The following is a 21,932-nucleotide window of genomic DNA, read 5'->3' as shown; positions in this document are numbered from 1 at the left end:
AGAAAACTAGCAGTTTCCAGCAGTGGGCGGAGCAGAAGCAGTGGTCACCCAGTGAGACAGGCCAGCTGGCACCAGCTCCAATGCACCCCCATTTGCTCAGGGCACTGAGGCTGGAAGGGGGTCACCAGCCACTGTGGGCAACTCCTGCCAATCCTGGCCCAAGAGGCACAATCCCCCTTCCTTCTTTGCGTTGGGCGCTTCTGCGACATTGTTCAGGCTTACACAAGTTCTGGTCTTCTGCTCGAGAAGGTGAGCAAGCCCCAGATGGGTCAACTTGACCACATGGCTGCCACCATGAGGGATTCACAGGACAGTTCCTGCAAGGGGCAGAATGAGCCAGCTTGGTCTTAATGGTTGAGGTGTTAAGTTGGAAACCAGGAGAGGGTGAGTTCTAGTTCCAGCTTAGCCATGAAAGTCAGCTGGGTGGGACAATCACCAGGAGACGGTGAGTTTTAGTCCCACCTTAGGCATTAAAGCTGGACCAGTCACCAGGAGACAGTGAGTTCTAATTCTGCCCTAGGCACTAAAGCTGGCTGGGTGACTTTGTCCCACTTTAGCTATGAAACTGGCCAGGTGACTTTGTGCCAGATGTTCTCTCTTAGCCCAAACCACCTGCCAGGGCTGTTGTTGAGGCAAAAGTCGGAGGAATGTTGTGTGCCCTTGAGTTATAAACAATGCCTTGAGTTATTTATAAAGCTAATAAAAGTGGGACTAAAAAAGGGCATCCCGGGGCAGCAGGTCCTTCCTTTTTGGGGAGTCCCCCCACCCCCGGTCACCGCTGGTACGGAGCCAGGCAAAAGCCCTCCGACTTGATTCACACTGAAGGCAGCCTCATTTGCAGGGCAGGCGACCAAGGAAGGGGCGTTTCCCTTCGAGCGAGCGAGCAGCGCCGCCCCACCAGCTCTGCCGGGAGTTTGCAGCCCCGGGATCGCTTGGTGGTCTCCCATCCGAGGGCTAACCAGGCTGGGCCGGCCGAGCATCTTCACAAGGGGCGCAGGGGGCCTCTGCTCCTCCTGCTGCTGCTCCGCCCCGGGCCGCCCAGCCTCGGCTACCTCGGGAAAGGCACGGCGGGAGCTCCAACGCCGCGCCGGAGCTGCAACCGGGCACCAAGAGGGGCCGCGGAGGACGGCCACGTGCCGCCGACTGGGCTCTTCCCGCATCCCGCCCCCCTCGGAGTTCCACCCAACGGGCGCACAGGGTGAATCCGCGCCTGCCTCCCCATTGGCTGACATCCGCTTCCCTTCGCCAAGGCAGCAGGAATTTAAAAAAAACCCGACCGGCCAATGGCGCGGCGAGGGCGTCGCAAGAGGCGTGTGGAGGAGGCGGGGCGGCCGATCCATCCTACGATTGGGCGCCAGGGATGAAGGCCGAGTCGTCATTGGCCAACGCGAGTGGAACTTAAAGGGGAACCCCGTCGGGCGGCGTTGGGCAACGCTCGGAACGGGTACTGCGCCTGCGCCCGAGGGTGGGGGGGGAGGGAAACACCCCGCCTTTCCTTCCCCATTGGCCGCGGCGGCGGAGGAGGAGCGTGCAGGGAAACGAGAGCTAGGCCGAAGAGGGAGGGAGGCGTGGCCTGCGCCCCCCTCCCCGCCCCGCGCCCCTCCTCGCGATTGGCCCAGCCGCGGCCGATTGGCCGAGCCGCCTGCCGCCAGCAGCGCCGCGCATTGGCGCGACGGGCGGAGTGGGCGTGGCCGGGCTCGCGCGGGGGAGGCGGAGCGTCGGGCCGGCGCAGGCGCAAGCGCGCACGCACGGCACGCACGGCCCGGGTGGGAGGGCGCGCGCTCCGTGAGGGGAGGCCTCGCTCGCTCCTTCTCGGCCGTCCGCCTCCCTTCCTGCCTGCCCGCCCGCCTGCCTCCCTCCCTTCCGCGGCGGCTGCGGGGAGCCCAGCGCGAGAGGCCGGGGCGGCGAGGAGAGCGCCTGAGCGGGCCGAGCCAGGCCGGTCACGGTGGCCGAGCCGGAGGAGGCCGGGGCCCGCCCCGCCCCCATCCCGCCGGCGGCGGCGGGGACGGCGGCCCAACCCTCGCCCTTGGCGGCCGCCTCCGCCGCGGGGCCCATGGAGGGCCTGGCCGTGGAGGTGCGGGGCTCCAACGGGGCCTTCTACAAGGTGAGGCGGCGGGGGGGGGAGGAGAAGGAGGGGTCGCCATGGCGACCGGAGGGCGGGGCCCCGTCCCCGGGGAGAGCCGGGCGGGGGCGTGGCGGGAGAGAAGCAGGCCGGGCGAGACCCTCCTCCACCCCCCCCGGCCCCTTTTGCCCCCCCCCGTGAAAGGAAGGGGAGCCGCCCCCCACGTGGCTCCCCTCCCTCCCTTCCCCCCCCGTGGCCTGGAGCGCCCCCTCCCCTCCCCCCGGGGAAACTCTATCCCTTTGGGCTTTGATTGGCAGGGGCAGATGCCCCTCCAGGTGGGCGGGGGGAGTCCTGCCCTCCCCAACCGCCCCCCCCCGAAAGGCCCCTCCTGCCTTGTAAGGAGAAAAGCCTGGCTGGTGCCAGGGGGAGGGGGGCGATTTAGGGGCAAGGAAGGCCCCCAAAACCACCTTCCTCCCTTTGTTAGGGAAGCTGCCTCGATTTTTCATTTAATAGGGGGGGGAGCGGGTGGGTGAACCCCCAGTTTTGAAACTGGAAGCCTGCCCTCCTCTTCTGCAGCCTTCCACCTACCTGAGCGGCCTGATTTATGGCCGGTAAGGGATCCCGCTAGAGACGGGAGCAAGTGGCCTTTCCCTCCCTGCCAAGCGAAATGCCAGTCCCTCCGAAAGGAGACTCTGCCCCCTTCCAGGCCTCGGGGTTTCCGCTTTCCTGAAAATTAGAGCATTTTTCCCTCTGGGCTTCAGTGAGCCAACTGTAGCTTAACTATAGTTGTAAACCGGGGGTAGAAACACAAGTTTTTAACCATGTTCTTTCTCTACCTTCGGCTGGAGAAACAAGCTATGCGAGGTCTCTTAGGAAAGTCCAGTATGTTGGACAGCTCCGTATTTGTGGCTGCCAGTTTTAGACTGTTTTCCCTCTTCGGTGGGAGGAAGGCTCCAAGTCTTTTTCTAGATGTAGGAGAACGATAAATTGCTGGATTTAACACTGTTCTGTTGTAATAGCTGCACAGCACTGCCATCAGACATGCAGGAATGATATTGGGGAGTGTGTACATGTATATCCAAATGAGGGAGCAGGTACCTAGAATGTGCAATGTGGGCCTTTGTTTGGTCTGTATAGAAGAGAAATACGTTTAGTACAGTTCCTGGTTCCACACTCAAGTAACATAACCTAGCTTTTTTTTTTAAAGGGTGGTGGTGGTGGGATTGTGTATTTTGCTAATTTTAGACATCCCACCTCAAGATGGAGTCACGCCAGCCCGTGTTTGACATGGAGATGGCCACAAATCAAAGGCAGAAATCTTTGAGGCCTAATCCTTGGCTCTCTGAGCGGAGCAGGTTATTTTCAGCCCGTTTGTATGTGCTGTGCTATGGCATCTTTATCAAGTAAGTTATTTTTAAAGTCATAAGTTTGCCATATCGCAATATTTTTTACCAGCAATCGGGCAGTCCTCACATGTCCTCAAAAGACTCCCTTTGAGCAACTTGAACTGGGAAAAAAATATTTTTAAGAAGCCACTTTTACTGGATTCAGAAGACCCTCAGCTTCAATCCTAGGTCATCTATTTGTGGCATGGCAGCTTATTCTGGATAGAAGAAGCCATTCTGCCATATTCAGACAACACGGCAACTTAAAATCTACATGACTGGCAGCGGTGTTGATCCTAGCATGATTTTTTAAATAAGCTTTTGTAGCATTGTGTGCCTTGCGCATGATCTTCTCTACCTGTCTGGATCACACATTGCACTAAGATATGAGGTTTCCCATTCTTTCCCGTTGTCCAAGAATGCTGACAAAACTAAAATTATTAGCCTTTGTGATTTGAAAGCTGTGTCTTGGCACACTAAAGGTTCTTCCAGGTCCTCATTTCTGCGATACGTTTAGAATCTGTGGTTCTTCCTAATAGGCACTCCAGAGGGGCTTACAACAGAGCTGATGAGCTGAAATCCACGGGAAATTCATTATCCAACCGATGTTCTGTGGAATAACGGTAGCCTTATGAACTAGTTCTGTGACAGTCGCGTGCTTTCTCTTCCCCCATCAGCACACGTCATCATTTTATTGGGGAATTTGCTAACTGGTTCCAGCCCCAGTCTAAAAGGGTGCTTAATCACCCACCAATCGACTCTCCCTGTCTTTTCCTGACATTTGTTTCGCATCCTCTGAGGCTGCCTTAGGTCGGGGCCAACATGTTAAGCTAACTTCCCTTGCGTGGACCCAGCCATTGGGGTTTGTGGCTGAGAGCTCTGTGTGTGTGAATAAGGAGTCAGTGTTTCGTTTCCCAGAAAGAAAAAGAGGAAGAATTTGTCTAGTCAGGAAATCTGCTTTGTCAGCTGCAGTTGGGAGCGATCCAAGTAGCCCTTGGCTAGATTGCCGGGGACCAGCTCCAATAGCAGGTCCTTCTCGGGGCTGTGTCTTACATCTGCCCAGTGGACGACCGGCAGCTGCCTGATGCCCAGGACAGCGATGACTTGGCACCCTTGTAGAGTCTTGGTAGGAAGCCACTAAATGTTGGGGAAACGCCTCTCGCCTTTGGTGGCAAATGGCTGTCTCCTGAGAGTGGAGCTAAGACTCTTACCTTGGCTAGAAAAAGCAGCTGAAACCCCCCACCCCCCCACCCCGGGCTGAGGGTCTACGGAAGGGGCAGCCCAGCCATCAGGAAGACTTTTGAAGTTTGCTGCTAGCAACGATGCCTTTACATCCGAAGTTACGTCCCGCCACTTAACGAGGCCCGTTGTGACCAAGCTACTCGGTTTGAAATACTTTTCCCCCATCCAGCTTGTCCTGTAGGAGCCAGTCCTCGGGGAATGTCCTTCCCCTTCGTGAAAAGCTTTGCAGGTGTGGCCTTCCACGAAAACGGGGGCAAAAAACTTTTAATACTCCGGCACGCGGCCCTGAGGAACGGCCGGTTGTAGTGTCATGTTGCAAGTGAAGCTGAAACCTAAGGAAGAGGCTCCTTGGAACTCTAATGAGGGGGTCACCGGAGTGGGAGAAGGAGGAGGGCACAGAGCAGCTTTATTTTTGGCCGGCCGCCTGTTCCAGTGCACAGGTAAAGGAGCGCAGAAGATATAAATACTCCTCGGAGGGTGAACAAGGGGAGCTGGTTAACTCGTCCAGACTAAATCCACAGGGTGGTCTTTGATGGGGAAGAAGAGCCGGTTGTCTCAGGCAGAGGCGGGCAGTCCTCGGCTTACGGCCACAATCGAGCCCAAAATTTCCGCTGCTAAGCAAGACAGGTGTTAATAGTTAACTCCCCCCCCCCATTTTGCGACTTTTCTTGCCGAAGTTGTTGAGTTAATGACACGGTCATTTAGTGAAACTGTCTTTCCCCCCTTGACTTTGCTTGCCAGAAGGTCGCAAAAGGGGATCCCGGGACGCTGCGCCCGTCGTAACTATGAGCCAGTTGCCAAGCGTGTGAATTTTGACTGCGTGACCCTGGGGGTGCCGCAACGGTCGTGTGAAAAAGGGGTTCCAAGTCGCTTCCTTCAGCGCCGTCAGGGAAGTGAGCGCAGAAGAGATAGCTCGGGCCTGCTTTTGTGAGACTTACAGAATCAAGAGTTGGAAGGGACCTTGGAGGTCACCTAGTCCAACCGCCTGCTCAGGCAGGAGACCCTCAACCATTCCAGACAAGTGGCTGTCCAGTCTCTTCTTAAAAACCTCCAGTGTTGGAGCATTCACCACTTCTGGAGGCAAGGAGTTCCACTGGTTAATTGTTCTGACTGTCAGGAAGTTCCTCCTTAGTTCCAGGTTGCTTCTCTCCTTGGTTAGTCTCCATCCGTTGCTTCTTGTCCTGCCTTCAGGTGCTTTGGAGAATAGCTTGACTCCCTCTTCTTTGGGGCAGCCCTCAGCTACCCTATCTCCCCCTGGTCCTTCTCTTCATTAAACTAGACATCCCCAGTTCCAGCAACTCTGCTTTATACATTTTAGGCTCCATAGCCTCCATATTCAAGTAGCTAGGGAGACTGAACGCTGGGGATAAACCCTCTTCTAGCCAGCATTGCCACCCAGGAACTGGCTTCCGAGGTGACCAGATCTGTCTTCCTCTTGCTCAGAGAGTAGCGGACTTCAACTCCCAGAATTCCTTGCTGGCTGGGGAATCCTAGGAATCGAAGTCCACTCGCCTTTCGATGGGAAACATTGCTTTAGCTTTCGTTAGCTGGTGCGGTGACATTGCCTGTCGACAAAGCCCTGGCAGTTGTAAACCAGCTTCTGGAGCAAGGAAGGTGGTATAGCTGCCCCCCCCCAGTGCAACTGGGCAGCTGGCAGAGCAGTCCCCCCCCCTCACCCCCCTCCCTCCTAAGCACCTGTTTTTCTTCTGTCACCCTTTGAGCATGCAGGCTGTTTTGCTTTCGGCACAGTCCACGTTCAGGGCACGCTATCCCGTCCCTCGAGGATCAATCCACGATTGCCTTTCTTCTCACCCATCTTTGTTAATAGCCGGTGCCCCTCCGGCGGGGGCTGTGGGCGAAGAAGGGGAATCTGGAGTGCTTGCAAAAAGTTGGCATCCAGTAAACGAGAATCTTTGTAGCTCAGGGTTGAACTTGGGGCTGGGGGGGCGGTCCTTGGTGGTCTCTGAGCCTGGTGGTCTCCTTGCAGACGTTCCAGCTAGGTGGTAACGTCATCAGTGCTAGAAGGGAGGGGAGGGTTTGGGGAGTGGAGAACTGGGGTGGGGGGGTGCTTGGTGGTCTCTGAGTTCCGTGGTTTTCTTGCAGAGGTTTCATTACCCAAACTAGTGCTGGAAGTGGGGGGTGGGTGGGTTATGGAGAGGAGGAGGAGGAGGAAGGCGCAGAGGGGGGGAGGAGGAGGACGAAGGAGCGGAGGAGGAGTGGTGCTGTGGGGTCCCTGGTGCTCTCTGAGCTTAATGGTTTTCTTGCAGACGTTTCACGACCCAACTAGGGAACATCATCAGGGCTAGCTGGTTATAAATGCTCCTTTTCGGACTGCAAAGAATTCAGAGGAATCCAGATTATTTTGCCCTTTATCAGATCACAGCGTCAGATTAAGTTTCTGCCCGGCCTTTATGCCCATCCCAGCCTGTAATGTTTCTTCAAAGATGGGCAATGAACTAATTTAATCATACTTTCCGGTCAGGATTTCTTCACTGAGCCTGTATTTCCTCCTCCCCCCCCCCCCGCCGCAAAGTTCTCAGGTTTTGAGGGGTGAATCTCACATTGCGGCTTGGATGGTATAAACTGGGCAATTGAGGAGTTGGCTGCCCCACACCTTTGGGAAAGTGGAAGAAAAGCAATCCCCAATAAACAGATCGAAAGAAGCCAGGACCTAGCTCTGATTTGGGGGTGGGGAGGGGTTCCCCTAAGCCCCCTTCCCTCTCTCGGACGGTGTGGCCAGAACGGACGTCTCAGAATTAATACCTGTAACAAGATACAGGCGGGTGAGAAGATCAGCCCAACTCAGGCTGATGTGGAAACCTCCAAGCATTGCTTGTTCCCACTTAGCCCGGGACTTGGGGGTGGGCAGGGGTACCCAGACAGCCCCCGGGACTTTTGCATGCCTGGCAGACTCGGCTCGTTGTCCAGTGGCTTAGGGAGCTGGCGATTCCAGCTGAATGTTTCAAAGCCCCCTGAGTTGGGAGCCTCTGGAACAGAAGGGTCCTGAACGCAGACCCTAAAGTGGCCGGCGCCTGGGGGTGGGACCCCACCCCAGGCAAGCTCTGGTTTGGTGGGGGTCTTGCTAAGAATCGAGCAGATCACGCAACGTGGTTTACACTCCTAATTTCATCACATTTGTAAAAGTTGTCTGCTGTTTACCTCTCACTGCTCCAGAGAGTAATTTTTTGCAAATCGTGGTTGGCTGAAATGTTGCTTATGAGTCTCTCTCTCTCTCTCTCTCTCTCTCTGTGTGTGTGTGTGTGTGTGTGTGTGTGTGTGTGTGTGTGTGTCTCCATATCTCTCTCCCCATCTCCTTCTCTGTCTCTCTCCATCTCTCTCTCTGTCTCGCTACCGATATCTCTGTCTCTCTCTCTCCCCATGTCTGTCTGTCTCTCCCCATCTCCTTCTCTGTCTCTCTCCATCTGTCTCTCTCCCCATCTCTCCCTCTCCCCAACTCTTTCTCTCTCCATCTCTCTCTCAATCTATCTCTTTCTCTCTCCATCTCTCTCTCTCCCCATCTCTCTCTCTCCATCTCCCCATCTCTTTATCTTTCCATCTCTCTCCCTCTCCCCAACTCTTTCTCTCTCCATCTCTCTTTCTCTCCCCATCTCTCTCTCCATCTCCCCATCTCTTTATCTTTCCATCTCTCTCTCTCTCTCTCCCATCTCTTTCTCTCCATCTCTCTCACCCGCGGATGCACACACACCAGTGACTCTAGAACTTGATTTACACCAAGCCTTGATTCCCTCAGCCTTGATTCCTGGGTGCCCCGACTTCCCTCGGCCCAGCCCGGCGAGCCCTGCACTGCGCTTAAGACTGACTGAGCGCGTTAAAGGGCAGTAACACTTCTTGTCTTTTTTTTTCTTCCCCTTGCAGGGTTTCGTTAAAGATGTGCATGAAGATTCGGTCACAATATCCTTCGAGAACAAGTGAGTGCCTTGACACCTCCTCCCCCCTCCCACATTGCCTCTTGTCCTAGAAAGATGGAAAAGAGCTGGCGGGGGGGGCGTGGCAGACCCCCTGTCCTTTTAGCGGCTAGCTTTGGCCGTGGCGACTCGGAGCCCTTTTGGAGACAGCTGAGCGTTTCAGGGGTCCCTGGGCTGTTGAAAAGGATTGTGTTCCTGGCGGGCTCACAAAACGTGCGGAAGGGATCCAGTTCTTCGATTCACTCTGTGAATCACAGCAAGTTGATAACGCCAATTCGTTGTGAAAGCACAATGATGGAGTATTTGCTTTGGCAGTGTGTCTTAACGTGGACGCTAACCCAGGTTTTCAGCCGGTCCTTTGCTTCCTCTGGCCTGGTCCCCTTATATTTAATGTCAACTGGTGGGCCCTTTCGGAAAACTGAGGCCAACCAGTTCACACTGGAAATCTTCCCTCCTTGGTGACAGCGTGCTTGTTGACAAGACGCCCGGCTTCCCGAGGCCTTTACGCCTCGCTCCTTTTATCTTGTTTTCATTTTGAAATCTTGCGTTGCAACTTCTACGCTGCTTCCGGGTTTTTTGGCCTTATTTCTATCAAGTCTCCGCCTGTCTCGCCGAAGGCAGCTCTGTTTAGGGCAGAAGAAATGGGTAAAACCAGAGAGAGAAAAGTCACATCGAAAGTATATATTATAAAAACAGAGCTACAACCTCACTGCGGACAGATGTAAATAATTCTATTTTCTAGCGGGTATTGGATAGGTTACGTTGGTGCTGCGTAATATACAATCATAGCACGGCTATCAGCCCTGAGCGGAATAATTTATTATTTATTTATTAATTTAATTTGTATACCGCCCTTCTCCCAAAGGACTCAGGGCGGTGAACAGGGCAATACATAAAAAAAACAAGGTACAAAAATTAAAAATTATTAAAAAGTAATGGTATATTACTAATTATTAAAAGTAATGTCTTCAACCAGACAAGATTCCCGGCACTGGATCTTCCTGAGCCCCAGATCCATCTGGGGAAAGCTGGTCTTGACCGTGAAGGCCCCCCCCCTTCCATTTCTGGGAACTCTCAGCAGCTCCAGGCTAGTGAAAATGGCTTTGCCTTCTCCGAGGGAGCAGAGGTTATAGGTGGTCCCCAAATTAAGGCCACGACTCAGCCCCAAATTTCCGTAGCTAAGCGAGGCCCCCGTGAAGTGAGTTTTGCCCCATTTTACGACCTTCCTCGCCACAGTCATTAACAGAACCACGGCAGTGGGTAAGTTTGCCCCGCGGTCGTTCAGCGTATCTGTCTTCCCCCCCGCCCTTGGCTCTGCTCGTCAGAGAGTTGCAAACGGGGTGTGTGTGTCACGTGACCCCTCTGGGACACCGCAGCCGTCGTAAATGTGGGATGCTGCAGTGGTTGTAAACATGGGAAATGGGTCGCAGGTCCCTTTCTTTCAGTCACTAAGTGCTGTTGTGAGTCAAGGACCCCCTGTGATGAGACTCGGTACTGTGCATCTCCTGAGTCTTTGCAGGATGAGTGTCAGTCCCCAAGCTGCGTCCTGGCAGTCAACGTGAGGAGCTGGTCTCAGAGGGTCACACGCCGAGACCCCAGGAGGAAGAGGGGGCAGCCTTGGACATTCCTAGAATCTGGAACGGAGCAGAAAGTTCCTGACAGGGAGGACGATTAGCCAGGGGAACTGCTTGACACCAGAGGTTGTGGGTGCTCCATCAATGGAGGCTTTTAAAGAAGAGACCGGACAGCCACTTGTCTGGAATGGTCAAGGCCCAGGCTCTTCCAACTTGGCCACTTTAAGGCTTGTGGACTTCAACTCCCAGAATTCCTCAGCCAGCCATGCCCGTTTCCCCCCCCCCCCCATCCCTTAAAGCGGAGAGATTGGAGAGGAAGGGATTATAAGAGAGTAAGCAGGGCCACATTGAGTATGCTGGCTGGGGAATTCTGGGAGTTGAAGTCCACCGGTCTTAAAAGTGGCCAAGTTGGAAGACACCCTGGTCTAGGCTCTCCTGCTTGAGCGGGGGGTTGGACTAGAAGACCTCTCGGCCCCCTTCCGGCTCTGTTCTTCTGTGATTCTCTCCAAGCAAATCCTGCATTTGTACAAAGGAGGGTGGGTGGACTCTGTGTGCGTGTTGAGCTAAGCGGGACGATGCTCCGAATTCGTGGCTGAGCCCCCGTATCCTTCGCTGGCCACGTTGTCTGTTCTCCGGCCTCTGCTCCCCCCGCTTGGGGGGCTCACCCCAGGCTGCTTCCCCCCCCCCCCACAGGGAACAGCAGAGGGGCTCTGCCCCAGAACGGCCACTTCTGTGTCTCGGCCAGCTGCCGTCTGCCTGCCCGCCCTCCTTTCTCCGGGTTGGGGGAGGCGCTAGAAATGCTGGCTAGCCAGGCAGCCCTGCAGCACCACGGCCAGTTCCCAGGGCTGCCGGCTCCAGGGGGGGTCCGGGAACAGCTGTCCTCGGGGAGGGGGCCGAAGAAGGCAGGCTTTGAATCACCGAAGCCCCGCCTGGCCTCACCCTTTGGCCGGCCCGCCCGGTGCCAATGTTGCTCCGGCTTCCACTTGCCTGCCGTTTCTCCTCCACCCCTGCTCTTTTGGGAATGGCTTTCAGACTCCCGAAGGTGGAGTTTGGGTTTCTGGGCCCCGCTGAAAGAAACCTCCGTGGCAAATGGTGGTTTGTTCCCTCCAGATGATCTGGGGAGCCAGGGAGAACAAGTGTCCCCTTCTGTAATAATAGTAATAATAGTAGTTGGAAGGGACCTTGGAGGTCTTCTAGTCCAGCCCCCGCTCGGGCAGGAGACCCTACACCATTCTGGGGCAAAGGGCTGTCTGGAACACGCTCTCCTTCTGACTGGATTCCCCTTCTGAAGGGCTCTCTCCGATCCGGGATCTGGCCGATGTTTAATGCCGGGCTCCTGTCTTTTTCCTAGCTGGCAACCGGAACGGCAGATCCCCTTTGGGGACGTCCGGCTGCCCCCTCCCACCGACTACAGCAAAGAAATCTCCGAAGGGGACGAGGTGGAGGTGAGGTGGCTATTTCAGAGCTGGGGGGGGAGGGCCGGGCGGGGGGGGCTGGCTTGGCTCCAACGCGTCTCGTGTCTTCAGGTTTATTCCCGGGCGAACGAGCATGAACCCTGCGGCTGGTGGCTGGCCAGAGTCCGGATGATGAAAGGAGATGTAAGTCTTGGGACAGCAGCCCCCCCCCTCTCCCTTTCTCTCTCTTTCTCTCCATCTCTCTCTCTGTGTGTCTGTCTCTCCATCTCTTTCTCTCCCTCCATCTCTCTCTCTGTGTCTGTCTCTCCCTCCAACTCTCCATCTCTCTCTCTCCCAATTCTCTCTCCATCTCTCTCCCTTCCCTCCCTCCTTCCCTTCCCTCTTTCTTTCTTTCTTCCTTCCTTCCTTCTTCCCATCTCCTTCCTTCCTTCCTTCCTTCCTTCCTTCCTTCCTTCCTTCCTTCCTTCCTTCCTTCCTTCCTTCCTTCCTTCCCTCCCCTCCCTCCCACAGCTCCTATGTGATTTCTTGTACCTCATCTCCTTTTGGAGTGCGGCCTCTGGCTCTGCCCCTCCCTCCCTCCCTCCCTCCCCTGCCTTCTCTCCAGCCTTGCCTTCTCTTGCAGTTTTACGTCATAGAATACGCGGCTTGCGATGCCATCTACAACGAAATTGTCACCTTGGAGCGATTGCGGCCCGTCAACCCCAGCAAAGTGGCCACCAAATGCAGCTTCTTCAAATTCACAATTGCAGTCCCAGAAGACCTCAAGGAGGCGTGAGTGTCCTTGGCGGGCGTTGCGTGTCCGAACCTGGGCTTTTTGCGCTTTGCAGCCCTCGACCTGAAACGTGGGGCTCTGCTGGGACTTGCAGAGAACCCCCCAGCTGTTGATTCTTTCTCAGGAAGGAAAGTGGGAAAGAGGAGGGCGGACCCCACAGACCTTGGCTAGTGGCAGCACACTTCCTCCCACGTGGGCTCCCGGGCTTTAGAACAGGGGGTTCCAACCTTGGCCACTTTAAAACTTGTGGACTTCAGCTCCCAGAATTCCCCGGTCAGCAAGGGTTTTGACAACATTCAGCATGGTTAGGACAAGGATAGATGTGGCTATAGACTACCTTTCACCGGTTTTTTGGCAACTTTCTTAATAGATAAATAATTTTCTTTATAGACCATGGGAATGCGGTAGACGTAATATATCTTGACTACAGCAAAATGGGGAAAAAATAGTTGGCTGGGGAAGTCTGAGAGTTGAAGGATACCGGTCTTCAAGTGGCCATGGTTGGGTAGTCCTCCTCAGGTAGCCTCAGCTGTTGCTGCTGCTGCTGCTTCCAACGTGTCGATTGTGCTAACGCCTTCCCTTTCCACCACACAGCTGTTCCAACGAAAACGTGCACAAGGAGTTCAAGAAGGCCGTGGGTGCAAACTGCATCTTCCTAAGTAGCACGAGCAGCGAACTCATCATCCTTGTAAGAAGCTGCCCTTGGGTGGGGGATGTCTCTGTTTTGTGTGTGTGTGTGTCTCAACAGACAGGCTGGGGCAGTGGTGGGGAACCTTGCCTCTTTTAGGACTCGTGGACTTCAGCTCTCAGAATTCCTGAGCCAGCATGGCTGGCTGAGGAATTCTGGGAGTTGAAGTCCACGAGACATAAGTCCAGCTTCCCCACCCCTGGGTTGGAGTATCGTCAGTACAGAGAGTAAGGATGTGGTATCACCTCGTTCTATAAGAAACCCAAGGCCAGGTAGTCCTCGGCTTACGACCACGAATGGGGCCCGGAATTTCCATTCCCAAGCAGAGTGGTTGTTAAGTGAATCAACGGCCAATTTTGTGACTTTTTTCCCCTGGTTGTTAAGTGAACCATGCTCTCGTTAAGCAAATCCAGCTTCCCCTATTGATCTTGCCAGTCAGAGAGCGGCTGGGACGGTCCCGATGGGCGGGTCACACGACCCTGGGATGCTGCCGTCGCCCACGAATACATGCCAAGCCCCCAAATTTTGACCACGGGGTTCCGCTGCCGTCGCAAGCGTGATTCATGTCACTTTTTTCAGCGCCATGGTAACTTGGGATGGTCAGTCGGCAAATAGTTGTGAGTCAAGGATTCCTCTGGTGTGGTTCTTGGCTGCCCTCTAGTGGCCATCTCTGGAAAGGCTGTTAAACTTGGAGATCGCCTGCTCAGCTCGGCTGCTCTTTGTGAGCGACGTGCATTTTCTCCAAATTCACGAGGGAATTTGCACCGAGAACATCCTGGATTGTCTTTCGGCATCAAAATAATAGAACAGCGTAGTTGGAAGAGACCTCGGAGGTCTTCCAGTCCAGCCCCCTGCTCAAGCAGGAGATTTTATACGATTTGAGACAAGTGGCTGTCCAGTCCCTTCTTAAAAACCTCCAGTGATGGAGCACCCACACCTTCTGGTGGCCAGCTGTTCCACTGGCTAATTGTCCTCCCTGTCGGGAAGCTTCCCCTTAATTCCAGGTTGCTTCTCTCCTCGATCCGTTCCCGTCCGTCACTTCTTTTGATTCCACCGGTTAACTGTTCTGATTGCCAGGAAACGTCTCCTTAGTTCTAGGTTGGTCCTCTCCTTGAAGCGTCTAGTTAGCATTTAAGTTAGCATCTCGGGTTAAATATGTGGAACGTAAAGTTTATTTTTTTCCCCCCAAACCGCACGCTCTCTCGAACTCAGCTGGCGCTTTTACGCACTTCATCCATCCGGTTACCTTTTCCCTCTGGCCCCGTTAGATAAGAGAGCCAGCCAGGATCACAGAGAGATCCTTGGGTGGAGCTGCCTTTTTTGACCAGATCGGGGTTTTTTTTTCTCTCTCTGGCTCCCCCCCCCACCCCCCAACTTCTCTCTCCAGTCCACGAACGACTCCACCGTCAAGAGGGCGTCTCTGCTGGGCGACATGCACCTGCGCAGCATCCGAACGAAGCTCATGCTGATGTCTCGCAACGAGGAGGCCAACAAGCACCTGGAGGTCTGTGTGTGTGTGTGTGTGTGTGTGTGTGTCTGTCCCTTGGCCTGAAGCCTCGGAAGCGCCTCTATTTCTACGCCAGCCAGACCCCGAATCCTGCTTCATATCTACAGCAGTGGCCAAAACTGTGGAAATTTTGAGAAAAGTGTACGGTTGGAAATGCCACCTCTGGTTAAGTTCCCACCCGTTTTTCTTCCAATTTCTTTATAGCCGTAGCCTCGTTCGCTTAACGATCCTATTTTGCATCGCTTTCTGGGCGGCCAGTCAACTCTCTTGCACCGTTGCTTCAATTTTATTACGTTGCACAAGGTCGCAAAGTGAAAGAACGCGAGAAAAACAAAAACAACCCCATCCCGCTCGATAGCGATCCCAGAAGTCACTGACGAGCCTCCTTCCTCTCGGCTTCAATCCGCCACAGCAAATCACCGGATCCTCCTGTGATCTGGTTGGCCCCTTGCCAAAGGAAGATGACGCCCAATTGGCTACGATCGGGGGAAGGAAAGCTCCCCCGGATACGTCAACCGAAGCAAGTGGCGCTTCCTTTTTCTGGCTAGTTGGCTGTAGCTTTCCATAGAACGCAGTGCAGATAATCGAACAAACTTTGTTGTGTTACATTCCGGATTAAGTTCTCTTTCCACTGATATATAGTTTTATGGCGCTGCTCCAAAAAAAGAAAAGAAAAGTGGGGTTATTACCCATCAAACCTCAAAAATACACTCGTCCCAAAAGGTTTCCACACTTTTGGCCAGTGGTGTAATCACGGGAGCCCTCCCCCGTCTTTTGATCCAGTCCCTCCGAGATGCTGAAGGAGGGAGGGGAAGGGAAGGGAGGGGTGGGGGGTCTTCAGGCCACTTGGAAGGCCGCCCCCCCCCCCCGGTTACCCATCCGAGCCCTCCCTCCTCCAGACGAGCAAGCAGCTGGCCTCGGCCTTCCAGGAGGAGTTCACGGTGCGGGAGGACCTGATGGGCCTGGCCATCGGCACCCACGGCGCCAACATCCAGCAGGCCCGCAAAGTGCCGGGCGTCACGGCCATCGAGCTGGACGAGGGGACCTGCACCTTTCGCATCTACGGGGAGGTGAGGAGCCCGCTCCCGGGGTGTGGGGGGTGTGTTTATGGGGGGCAGTCGGGCCCTTTGGCCCCCTCTCCCAGCGAGCAGGGCCCGGCTGCTCTCCCTCGCCCACTCCAGCACCAGGAGATCCGTGCCGGGGTGGCGTCAAACAACCAGGAGTGGCCCCTGAGGGCCATTTGGGGCAGCCAAGGTCAAAAACACCCCGAGAAGCCACATTTGGGGCTGACCTTCCACGGCGGCTTCGGCCTTAAAAGAGGTTTTTCTTTTAAAAAAAAAACAAAAGACTAGGATGATACGACCAGAGTGGAGCCCAAATTTTCCTTGGCCGAGCCAGACATTAGCGAAGCGAACCTTTGCCCCGTTTTACGCCTTTTTTCTAGCCACCGTTGTTAAAGTGAATCGCCGCGGTTGTAAAGTTAGCGGCACGGTCGTTAGAGTGAGCCCGGCTTCCCCGCTTTGACTTTGTTCGTCAGGAGGTCGCCAAAGGGGATCACGTGACACAGACGCACACACAGCCACGGCCGTAACCATGAGTCCGTGGACCATAAGTGCCCTTTTGGGGCGCTGTTGGAACTTTGAACGGTCGCTAAATGAGCGCCGGGAAGCCGAAGACAGCCTGTCCGTCTTTGCCTGTCTGCTCCTGGGTCAGAGGGGGGGAGGGGAGGGAGGGAGGGGCTGGGCTGCACAAGGCTCCCCGGGACGAGCGGCTTCTGGACCGGCCACACTGGGGTGCCCATCCCGCACGGGGCGCGTCCATGGCACTTGGCGTCGTAAGACCGAGTCTGTGGCCTTCCCTTTTGCCCTCAGACCCCCGAAGCCTGCAAGCAGGCCAGGAGCTTCCTGGAGTTTTCGGAGGATTCGGTGCAGGTGCCCCGGAATCTGGTCGGTGAGTGAGGCTGGGCCCCCTCTCCCTCGCTCCTCCCCCAAATATATTTACTTTGCCCTGGGCGGCTTGATTGACAGCACCAGCTGGCCACTCGGGGCCTCTTAGGGGCGCCCCCCCCCCGATGCCGGCTGTGGGGGTGTCTGGGAGTTGAAGTCCAGAAGCCTTAAAGGGGCCTGGGGGGGGACCCCTGGCCTTAGGGGCGCAGAGGAGACTCAGCACCGCTTCCTCCCTCCCGGCAGGAAAAGTGATCGGCAAGAACGGGAAGGTCATCCAGGAGATCGTGGACAAGTCCGGCGTGGTCCGAGTGCGGGTGGAAGGGGACAACGACAAGAAGAATCCCCGGGAGGAGGTGCGTCCGTGGGGGCATCAGCCTGGCCGCCCCTCCCCCCCCGCTTCCCTTGGACCCCGTTCGGAAGGGGGAGTCTCTGAGGAAGCTTTTTTTGGCTCAGGGCGGGACTGGGGGGGTTCCCGGCGCTTGCAGCCCTTCCGTGGCTCAGCGAGGCGACACCGTCGCGATGAGCGCGCTGAGGACGTCCCCTCCTTGGCCCACGAAAGGCCTGGAAGGAGTCCGGCCAGCCGGGGGAGCCCCAAGGACCCCACGGCCCTCCCCCTCCTCTCTGCCAGCCCCCTCCCTTCTGGCACCGATGATGTTGCGTAGCTGGGTCATGAAATGTCCACCAGAAAGCCACCCAGCTCAGAGACCCCCAAGGACCCCACAGTTGTCATTGCCCTCCCCTCCCCTCCCTCCCAGTCTGCAAACGTCCCTCCCTCCGAGCACCGACGGCGTTACCTACTTGGCCCGCAAGGGGACCACCCAACAGGGAGAGCCCCGAGGACCCCGGGGCCATTTCTGCCCCTCCTTCCCGCCTGCGTCCATCCGGGCCCTGGAGGGGTCTCCCACCCCGGGGGCCCGGCTTCTCTCCTTTCAACGTGGGTCTGCTTCTTGGGTTGCGGGTGCGAGGACGCCCGGTTGCTTTGCCGGCCCCTGAACCCCCGTCCCCCTCTGGGCTTCCCCTCCCCTTCCCCTGTCGCCCACCTGCACGGGCTTTTTCCTCCTCAAACGAGGCGGCCTCGCTGGGACCCCCGCCGAGACCCCCGGTCCTGGGGCTGAGCGGGCCTGGTCAGCCTCTCCCTCCCTCCCTCCCCCTGCAGGGCATGGTCCCCTTCATCTTCGTGGGCACGCGGGAGAACATCAGCAACGCCCAGGCCCTGCTGGAGTACCACCTCTCCTACCTCCAGGTAAGGAGACACACACACACACACACACACACACACACACACACCCTGACCAGCCCAGAGCAGGAGGGAAATGCTGCCTGGCCCGGAGGGAGGATGCTGGACGAGCAGCACTCCACCCCCATGGCCCAGTTCTCGGGGGCCAGGGTGTTTTTCTCTGGGCCTTCCCTCTGCCCCCCCCCCCGTCCTCAGGTGCCTTGCCCCCCCCCGACACACACTGGGAGCACCTGGTGGCAGCCCTTCCCCAGCCCTCCTCTTCCTCCTCCCTCTCCCTCCCCCCCCCGACAGGAAGTGGAGCAGCTGCGCCTGGAGAGGCTGCAGATCGACGAGCAGCTGCGGCAGATCGGCCTGGGCTTCCGGCCCCTCTCCGGCCGCCCGGAGAAAGAGCGGGGGGGCTACACCACGGACGAGAGCACCTCCTCCGTGCACAGCACCCGGACTTACGGCGGCAGCTACGGCGGGCGTGGGCGCGGGCGCAGGGGCCCCAATCCCGGCTATGGTGAGTTCGGGCAGCGTGCGGCAGCGGGGGGGGGGATCCAGGTCTTAGTGATGGTTTTTAAGTCCTTACATGGCATGGGCCCGGAATACCTCGGGGACCACCTGCTGCCGGCGTCGACTCCCCTCTGCCCCGTGCGTTCCCACAGAGAGGGCCTCCTCAGGGTGCCACCGGTCAGGGAATGTCGTCTGATGGCCCCCAGGGGGAGGGCCTTCTCTGTGGGCGCTCCGGCTTTGTGGAACCAGCTGCCGGTTGAGCTCCGGATGGCACCGGATCTCCGCTCCTTCTGGCGCGGGTTAAAGACCCATTTATTTGAACAAGCTGGCCTGGCCTGATGGGGAATCACTTAGGGTTTTAATATTTATATATATTTTTTATTGTTTTTATTGTGGGCAATAATTTAATTCTTTTTTAACTTTTGTACTTTTAAGATATGCCCTGTTCACCGCCCTGAGTCCTTCGGGAGAAGGGCGGTATAAAAATTTAATAAATAATAATAATAAATAATAATCCTCTGGAGCCCTGTGTGGGAGCTGGGACCCCCATTTCCTTCCCTTCTCCCACCCCAGCCACCAACTCGGACGCCTCCAACGCCTCCGAGACGGAGTCGGAGAAGAGGGAGGACTACGAGGGCCCGCCCCCTGGCGACCGGGACCCTCGCCTGGAGGACGGACGGCGGCGGCCCGGGGCAGGGCGGGGCCGGGGGCCCGCTCCAGCCCCCCGTGGGGGTGGCGGCAAGCACAGCACCTCCTCCATCAGCTCAGGTACAGCCCGGGGGCAGAAGAGGCCGTCCTGGAGGGGGCGGCTGGTCGGGGGGTGGTGGTTGGGGGTCTGGAGGAATCTGCCTGCCCCACAGCCAGAGGGGGGGCTTGCCTGCCAACCGGCCCTTCCTCTCCGCAGTCTTGAGGGACCCGGACAGCAACCCCTACAGCCTGCTGGAGAACACCGAGGCAGAGCAGGCCGCGGACACTGATGCCAGCGAGTCCCAGCCGCTCAGCAACCGCCGACGCCGCTCGCGACGTCGTCGCACCGACGAAGACACCACCGTGATGGACGGGGCTCTGGAGTCCGACAGCACCTCCGTCAACGAGAACGGCACGGGTGAGCGGGGAGGGGGCGCCTCGTCCCCACACACCCCCTCGGGGGAGGAGGAAAGCAGCCGGCTGGCCTTCTGCACATGGGGCTCTTCTTTAGGTGTCCCCCCCCCTCTCCCCATGGCTCCCAGGGGATACCCGTCCTCTTTCCACGTGCGCCACGCGGGAGAAGCGCGACGCCTCCCCTCCCTCTGAAGACCCCCCTCCCCTTTTCTTCTTCCGCACCAGAGGAGGAGTCGAAGCCGCAGAGACGCAACCGAAGCAGACGCCGCCGTAACCGTGGCAACCGCGTGGACAGCTCCATCAGTCGGGACCGCCAGCCGGGTAAGAACCCACGGCATGACGGGTGGTCCTCGACACTCAGAACGGTTCGTTTAGTGAGCGTTCTGCAACAGCAGCACACAAAAATGGGACTTGGGGTCGTTTTTCCACACTTAACGACCGTCGCAGCCTCCCCACGGTCAGGCGTTCAACGTTCAGACGCTTGGCAAGTGACTCGTACGTCTGACGGTCGCGGGGTCCCCTTTTGTGACGAGCAAAGTCCCCGGGGGGGTGCCCTGAAGCGTGTTACTGACTTAACCACTGCAGGGATTCACTTAGCGGATGTGGCAAGAACGGTCGCAAAATGGGGCAAAACTCCCGACCTGTCTCGCTTAGCGGTGTAAATTTTCGGGCTCCGTTGTGGCCACCAGCCAAGGACGACCTCCGACTGCTGGGGGCCCAGCCGGGCACGGGGCCGGGGTCCCTGTCGAAAGCACCCCCCTGGGGTCTCCTGACGCCCCCCCTCCCTCCCTCTCCTCCACAGTGACGGTCGCAGATTACATCTCCCGAGCCGAGTCTCAGAGCCGCCAGGGGCCCCCCCGCAGAGAGAGCCAGGAGAAGGCCCCCGCCGAGGGCAGCCTGCCCAAGCCGAAGGTAGGGGGGTCCGGAGGGGGGGATGGAGGAGGAGGAGGGTCCCAGGCCCCCCGGTTTCCGGAGAGGGGGTCTGAGGCCGAGAGTCCAGCATGGCCAAAGCCGCCCTGTCCTCTCCTTCCAGGCGGAGGCGAGCAGCAAGTTGGTCAACGGCCCTTCAGAGAACGGGGAGCACAGCGCCACGGCCGGGGCGGAGGTGGAGGTGGCCCCCCTGGTCAACGGGGTGTCCTAAGCGGGGCCCCCCCGAGGGCCGCCCATCGGGCCCTCCTCCTCTTCCTCCTCTTCTCCGACCCCTACTTTCCACCTGCTTGCAACAACATCTTCAAGAGAAGCGAAATAAACACCACACACCGATCTCGTTAAAGGGACGGGAACCATGGTTTCAAACAAACCACCATCCCCTGCCCCCCCCAGGTAATTTCAAAGCTTGCCAAAGATGGGAAACCTCTTAAAACGCATCCTGGTTAAGCTTGGGCGATGGCGGCCAGAGAGGGCAGTCCGAACCCCCCTCCTCCTTTGTCTCTGCCCCCTAGCCTGTAAAGGGGGGGCTCGTCACCCCCCTCCCGAGAGGTGCTGACAGAAGGGGGGGCGGAGGTGTAGGTGAAAATACGATGACTTTCGTGCATCTGGGGGGCGGTTTTTTTGGTGACTTTAAAAGTGGCTTTTTTTTTGGTTTCAAAACTAATGTGAGAAAAAATAAATAACCGGCTATTCAAACTGGGGAAGGAATTGAGGGGGAGGGGAAAGCAATCTGTGCCTTCTGATAACGCAAACACACACACATACACACAGAGAGAGAGAGACACACACAAACACAAAAGCGGAGTGCTTTGTTTTTTGTTTATTTTCCCTTCTTCGAGTAAGTCAAACCGAGGGGCCGGGAGTTCGGTCCTGTCCGGGGGAGCCTTCAGGCCTAGGTCAGGGTCTCGCTCCCCTCCCACCCCACCACCACTGGGGGTCCAAGCTGAGAAGGGGGAGGAATTGGGGGGGGGGCAAGCGGCCTGCAGCCTGGCCCTCCCCCCCTTCCCCCCCCCTTTTTTTTTCTTTTTCCTTTCCTGAGAACACTGTGCAAGAGGAGAGCGGCCGGCTGGGGCCCCCCCCTGGCCCGGCGGTCTGGAGTTTGTGTGTTTGTGGCTGGGGAAAAGGGGAGGACTTGATCTGTGACGGTTGAGACTATTTATTTTTCACTGTACAGTATTTAAAAAGAGAATAAAAAAACAAAAAGAAAAAAACCCAACTCTTTGGGGGGGAAAGAAACCAAAAGAGAGAGTGAGAGCGAGAGCGAGCGAGCTCTTCTTTATTGTCTTCTGTCCCGGCTCCTGGGGCGTTTCGGTCGGGTCCAAGGAGGGGAGGGGAGGGTGGGTGGGTCCGTCTTGTGGGGAAGGGGCTCACCGGGCTGGGGTGGGGGCTCCAGCCCCTCCAGTTTAAAAGGGTTGCTGGCTGGTCAAAGCCCAGCGGAGTCTTCCGGGAGGGAGGGAGGGGAACGTTGCGCTGTGGCAGACGGGCATGAAGGCATTTTAGCCTGGAGAAAAAGCAGGTTTATTTCTTTTTTCATTTTGGGTGGGGGGTGTACCTAAAGGGGAGGGTCTCCTGAGAAGCCAAGAGCCCCTTTTGTCCCTCGGAAGAGACTTTAGTTACAGCAAAGCGCCTCAGTCAATCAGAATAGATCCGGA

At 57.0% G+C, this 21,932-nt stretch overlaps 1 protein-coding gene across 1 annotated transcript; it reads left to right on the top strand.

Annotated features, from left to right (window-relative positions):
• The first annotated feature begins 1,751 nt into the window (after positions 1 to 1,751).
• LOC308676715 (RNA-binding protein FXR2-like) lies at positions 1,752 to 21,552 on the top strand. Its single transcript, XM_081342710.1, has 17 exons — positions 1,752 to 2,104; positions 8,566 to 8,618; positions 11,541 to 11,634; positions 11,716 to 11,787; positions 12,227 to 12,375; positions 12,971 to 13,064; positions 14,452 to 14,568; positions 15,471 to 15,641; positions 16,443 to 16,521; positions 16,761 to 16,870; positions 17,674 to 17,760; positions 18,046 to 18,256; positions 18,823 to 19,017; positions 19,154 to 19,354; positions 19,576 to 19,671; positions 20,153 to 20,262; positions 20,384 to 21,552. Exons 1-17 carry the CDS (start codon positions 2,054 to 2,056, stop codon positions 20,489 to 20,491), a joined length of 1,998 nt encoding a protein of 665 aa, XP_081198836.1. The 5' UTR covers positions 1,752 to 2,053; the 3' UTR covers positions 20,492 to 21,552.
• Positions 21,553 to 21,932: the final 380 nt, after the last annotated feature.

This window comes from Vipera berus, assembly GCF_964194415.1.
Source record: "Vipera berus genome assembly, chromosome: W".
Classification (NCBI taxonomy): Eukaryota; Metazoa; Chordata; class Lepidosauria; order Squamata; family Viperidae; genus Vipera; species Vipera berus.
The sequence above is the reverse complement of the archived record's forward strand: the minus strand, read 5'-3'. Positions and strand labels throughout refer to the sequence as shown.